The sequence below is a fragment of the Mirounga leonina genome, unplaced genomic scaffold (genome assembly GCF_011800145.1).
Source record: "Mirounga leonina isolate KUSES-001 unplaced genomic scaffold, KU_Mleo_1.0 Mir_168, whole genome shotgun sequence".
NCBI classification, from domain to species: Eukaryota; Metazoa; Chordata; class Mammalia; order Carnivora; family Phocidae; genus Mirounga; species Mirounga leonina.
In genome coordinates this window covers 48,169,348-48,175,141 of record NW_023270426.1, presented here as the reverse complement: position 1 = coordinate 48,175,141, position 5,794 = coordinate 48,169,348, and the positions used below count along the sequence as shown (strand labels likewise).

At 42.3% G+C, this 5,794-nt stretch overlaps 1 protein-coding gene across 1 annotated transcript; it reads right to left on the bottom strand.

Annotated features, from left to right (window-relative positions):
• Positions 1 to 429: 429 nt before the first annotated feature.
• Positions 430 to 3,153, bottom strand: S100Z (S100 calcium binding protein Z). The gene is made up of 2 exons (XM_035013893.1): positions 3,013 to 3,153; positions 430 to 549 (listed from the first exon to the last, which is right to left on the bottom strand). The coding sequence occupies exons 1-2, from the start codon at positions 3,151 to 3,153 to the stop codon at positions 430 to 432; spliced, it is 261 nt and encodes an 86-aa protein (XP_034869784.1).
• Between the last annotated feature and the right edge of the window lie 2,641 nt (positions 3,154 to 5,794).

The following is a 5,794-nucleotide window of genomic DNA, read 5'->3' as shown; positions in this document are numbered from 1 at the left end:
GATTTGGAATATTTAAATCAATTTATTAAGGTACACATCATTTAATAATACTAGTAATTAATTATATGTATATTATATCTATAAATGGCATTACTATAACTATAGGTCTCAAGACTATAGATGAAGAGGAAGCAAATAACTATGGATATATTTCTGCCCTTAGATAAGCTTACTACTTATCTTTTTTTTTTTTTAAAGATTTTATTTATTTGACAGAGAGAGACACAGCGAGAGAGGGAACACAAGCAGGGGGAGTGGGAGAGGGAGAAGCAGGCTTCCTGTCGAGTAGGGAGCCCGATGTGGGGCTCGATCCCAGGACCCTGGGATCATGACCTGAGCCGAAGGCAGACGCTTAACGACTGAGCCACCCAGGCACCCCAGCTTACTACTTATCTTTATTTTCCTTTCTTCTTCAATTGTTCTACAAAGTTACAAAGCAACTGTCAGAGCTGCCACCATGACCACAAATTCATTAAAATCCACTTCGTTGTCCTTATTGGCATCCAGGTCCTGCATTATCGTATCAACCAATTGGGGTTTTTTTTGGCACTTAAAGGAAAAAGAAAATCTCTAACTCCCAGGCTTTGAGGTTCATGACAACTGAAATTGCATTTTCCTTTTATTTACATTCAAGTTTTTGTTTCCATTTTAGCATCTAAGGACAATTTCCAAAAGCTCATGTGCAGGTGGATTTAAACCAAGCACCAATTCTAAACGGTCTAGCCTTCTGCCCCAGGGCCATGTAATTCTGGCTCAGATCTAAACACAAAGAAGAGCAAACAGCATCTTAGCAACATGAGCTGCTGATCCTGAAAATGCATTACACAACTCCAAAGGTCGGGGGGCCAGGACTGGACATGGAACAAAGCAGGCTTTAAAGCCAAAAGGGGATAGTAGGTGGCTCTACCATTTACCAACAATGGGACTCTGAGCAAATCACTTAACATTTTTGAATTTCCTTATTTATAAAATGGGAAGAATATCTCCCTACCAAGTTGTGGGAGACATCAACCCTTTTAAAAGTGCTTAGCACCAGCTTGCTAGATTTAGTAAACAAAAATACAGGACATTCAGTTAAAGGTAAATTTCAGATGAACAATGAAAAAATTTTTAAGTATGTCCCAAATACTGCATGGGACATACAATATTTTATCTGCAGCCTTACTTAGCACAACACCTGACACACACAAAAGAGGCCCATGATAAAGGGTAGATCTTATAAGGATGACTGAATTATAGGGGTGGAAAGTAAAGCAAGGAGCCCATAGAAGAGGTCAGGCTTCAGAATGGGTGGGACTTGAAGCATTCACCTGTCCTATGCTTGGTGGTTGCTGAGAAATATTTCTAAAAGTAGTTCATTCCCTCCAGGAATTCCCACTGCTCTCAAAAAGCACCAACCATTAAAACGTTGGAAACTTTAATTGATCAAAATCAGTTTGATCAAAAACAATGATAAATTTCACTTGAATAAATCAATGTGCCAAGTTTGACCTGCTGAGCCTTTTATTCTAAATGTTATATAATCCAGTAGCCAAACTAAATTTGAAAAAAAAAAAAAAATGTTCCTAGGGGCTCCTAAAATCACTAAAAAGGAACTGTGAAGAATTACTCTGTTAAAAAATTTTTACTTTAGGGGCGCCTGGGTGGCTCAGTCGTTAAGCGTCTGCCTTCGGCTCAGGTCATGGTCCCAGGGTCCTGGGATCGAGCCCCACATCAGGCTCCCTGCTCCGCGGGAAGCCTGCTTCTCCCACTCCCCCTGCTTGTGTTCCCTCTCTCACTGCCACTCTGTCAAATAAATAAAATTAAAAAAAAAAAAAAATTTTTACTTTAGGTGCACCTGGGTGGCTCAGTCGGTGGAGCATGTGACTCTTGATTTCAGAGTCATGAGTTCAAACCCCACAGTGGGCAGAGATGATTAAAAAAATTTTTTTTTTTACTTTAAGGTTTTCCTATAGAGGGAGAAAAGAGTGTTATAGTTACAAATACAGGAGTCTTAATACAGGGTTTGGACAAATAACATCATACAAGGATAACATGCTGTGCTAAAGGCAATTCGAGGCGGCTGCATAAACATCAGAGTAAAGGGTTTTCCTCAGGAGGGATGAGCCCCCAAACACTCCATTGTAAGCCTTCATGTGCAGACTTACTGAACTCCTGGCTATTTTGAGATGTGAACCTCTGCGCTACTCAATTGGTCACCGGCCAGACACACCCTTTCTGTCCCTCGGAATCAGCCTGGGCTGGTCTGACAAAGCTAAGTATTTGTCATTCACTAGAAAACTTGCCACCACAGCAAAAGTACCCTGGGCTTCATTTCTGGCCCAATACATAATATTAATTTTACAGGCAGGTGGACGAAGCTCTAGGTATAACTAGTGCCACTCGTTATTAACTCTAACTCCTGGTAGAACTAGCTGCATCTTTTCTGCCCCAGAATGGTGCATCATTGAGGCAAGCCGAAATACCATTTACAACCCTTGGAAACCCTAGCCACAGGCAACATGGAGAAGGGTACGTGCTATTGTATGGATGACCCTCCGGCGACATGGGGATTAGGGGTGCTGACTCCCCCCCCACAGAAGAAAATCTGCCTACAACTTGTGACTTTCTGACTTCCCAAATACTCAACTGCTAATAGCCTGCTGTGGACAGGAAGCCTTACTGGTAACATAAACAGTAGATTAACACATGTTTTGTGTCTTCTATGAATTATGTACTATATTCTTCCAATAAAGTAAGCTAGAGTAAAAGAAAGGTTATGAAGAAAATCCTAAGAGGCAATACATTTACAGTCCTGCACTGTAAAAGATCCACATATGAGAGGACCCACGCAGCTCAAACCTGCGTTGTTCAAGGATCAAGTGCACTCCAGAGTTTGCTTGCCCCTGGCTTTGAATCTCAATACCAACCGCACTGTTGGTGGCAGGGTCATAGGAAACGGTACATAGACGCTCTCCTTGGACGTGTACCCCATCCACCCTTGACCGCATGGGGCAAGAAGCTGCGACTCACCGAGAAGAATCTCGTGAGCTCTTGCTGCAGGAGCATTTTCAGTTCCCCCTTGTCGAGCTTGAATCTGTCCCCTTCCTTGCAAGAGTACTGGTGGAAGATCCTAATCATGAGGTTCATGACCAGCTCCAGCTGAGCGGGCATGGTAAATGGGCCGCTCCAGGGACGGGCCACCGAACTCAGGGAAAAAAAAACACTTGTTCAAAATAAGCAGACGGGGCAGCAAGTCCCCCCGAGTCCCCCATGCCACAGGTGATGGTTGTTCAACCGTAATGCTCTTCAGTTAAAGCCTTCTGCGAGTCTAGGGCAGGCTGCAGAGGAGACCTTTGACAGGGGAGTTTTCTCCTCCCTAATCCCCACTCCCCCCAAATTTAGCAGGTCCAGTGTGTTCACAAGTTAGCGATCACACAGCAAATACAGAGTCATATCAAAACATAGGTTAAAAGTATAATAATAATAAATAAAAATTAAATTAAATAAAACATCGATTAAAAATAAATAGAAGACGAAGAAAATAGCCAACTTCGTACCTGTTCAACCAGTGCATAGCTCTGTCAACAGGTGTTTATAATTAAACTCTACTCATTTATACCTGGGGTTTCACCTATGCACACCTGTTCCCAAGAAGACCAAAATTACCAGACGAGAGATACAACTGGAAGTGCCTCTGTGTCTGTTTTTAAGCATCAGAAGGAACAGGTGTGTCCTGATGCCCTGAGGGCCCCAAGCTAGGGCTGACACCCATTGTGTGCATTAGGTGAGAAGGCAATGAGAGGCAAGGAGGAAGCCTTCCATACCCTCCCAGTGGGGAACATGAGTGGAAGTTAGAGCCAGGTGCTAGGAAGGTGATGACTGGGAAGAACTCTGAAAATAGAGGAGAAAAGAAGAAACAATGGTTCAAACCTGGAGACTTCTTAGCAAGGCCAAAGCAAGGTCAAAAGGATAAATAAAGCAGACTAGTTAAACTAACCCAGTGAACAGTCGTGCAGCTATAAAAAAAAAGAAAGAAAAAGAATGTGAATGCTCTCCATGGCAAGTTAAAAAGGAACAAAGTGATCCCAGCTGTGTAACAAGAAAAAAAATCCCACATATATGTGCATTTGCCCAAGGAGTCACTGAAAGGATGCATAAGAAATAGAAGTGTGGCTATAAGGAGCTAGGGGGATAGAGGGTGGAACAGAGTGGCTGGGAGTAAGTTTCTCATTTATACATTTTCAACTGATTTTAACTTTTTCAGTTAAAGGAATGTATTACCTAGTCAAAAAATTGAAATAGAAAAAAAGTCCGGAGCTGCTGTATATGTAGGCAACCACACGGGGTAGGGTTCCAAGCGAGAGGAAAGTTAACAAAGAAAAAGAAAAACTAGGGGCACCTGGGTGCCTCAGTTGGTTAAGCGTCTTGCCTTTGGCTCAAGTCATGATCCCGCATCGGGCTCCCTGCTAGGCGGGAAGCCTGCTTCTCCCTCTCCCTCTGCTGCTCCCCCATTGCTTGTGCTCTCTCTCTTGGGGTCTCTCTCAAATAAATAAATAAAATCTTAAAAAAAAAAAAAAAAGAAAAGAAAACCTAAAGCCAGAAACTGGCTACTGTGCTTTTATTTTATTTTTATTTTTTAAAGATTTATTTATTTATCCTAGAGAGAGAGAGAGACCGCTGCAGGGAGGGGCAGAAGGAGAGGGAGAGAATCTTAAGCAGACTCTGAGCTGAGCGAAGAGCCAGAGGCGGGGCTTGATCCCACAACCCAGAGATCATAACCCGAGCAGAAACCAAGAGTCAGGGGCCCTTAACTGACTGTGCCACCCAGGCACCCCTTGGCCACTGTGCTTTTAAATGCTGCCTGTGTTCTCAGGACTGAAATTCAATTATATAAAAAGTAATATTTGTATTTCCTTTCAACAAGCCTGTTGGGATGGAGCCGCAGTCAGCCCATTCCCCTCCCTCTTACCACCCCCACATTTCACTGAAACCTCCCTGGAGGTCCCCAGGGATGTTCTCACTAGCTACCTAAAGTCCAATTCTCAAAAATATTTTTAAATTAGTGTTTTATTATTAAAGGAATAACGCATGTGCTAAAATAATATCTTCAATACTCAAGAGTATAAAATAAAAGTAAAATTCTCGTTCCACCATTCCTCACCCTAGTGCCTTTCCATTAACACTTTCCTGGGTGAGAGGCAGGATCATGATGCGGAGACGCTGGGACTCCCTGGCTTCAGCTCCCAGCTCTGCCACTAACCAGCTGGGTGATCCCAGGCTCATCACTTACCACACTGTTTCCCAGTCTGTATAAATGGGATAGCAAAAGTACCTACCTAACAGAAAGCATTAAATGAGTTAAAATATGTGCCTGCAACATAGTAAATGCTATGCACATGTCAGCTATTATTACCCTTACAGAAAAAACATACATATCTTTACAATTTATGTAAGATACATAATATTACATATGTGTCCTTAAACATATATATACACAATGGTATCCATGTGTGGTACACCTTGTTTTTTTCACTTAACATATCTTAGAAATCTTTTTATATCAGCACATAAATCTAGCCCATTCTTCACAAAAGTTGCATATTATTCCACCGGATGAATGTACCTACATATAGGCAAGAAATATTTATCAGGCATTTCTGTTACACCAGGCCCTGTGTAAAGATGACAGAAGAAACTTGCCCTTGGCGCAAATCTTGTTGTAATTTTTTTTTAAGTAGGCTCCATGCTCAGCGTGGAGCCCAATGCGGGGCTTGAACTCACAACCCTGAGATCAAGATCTGAGCTGAGATCA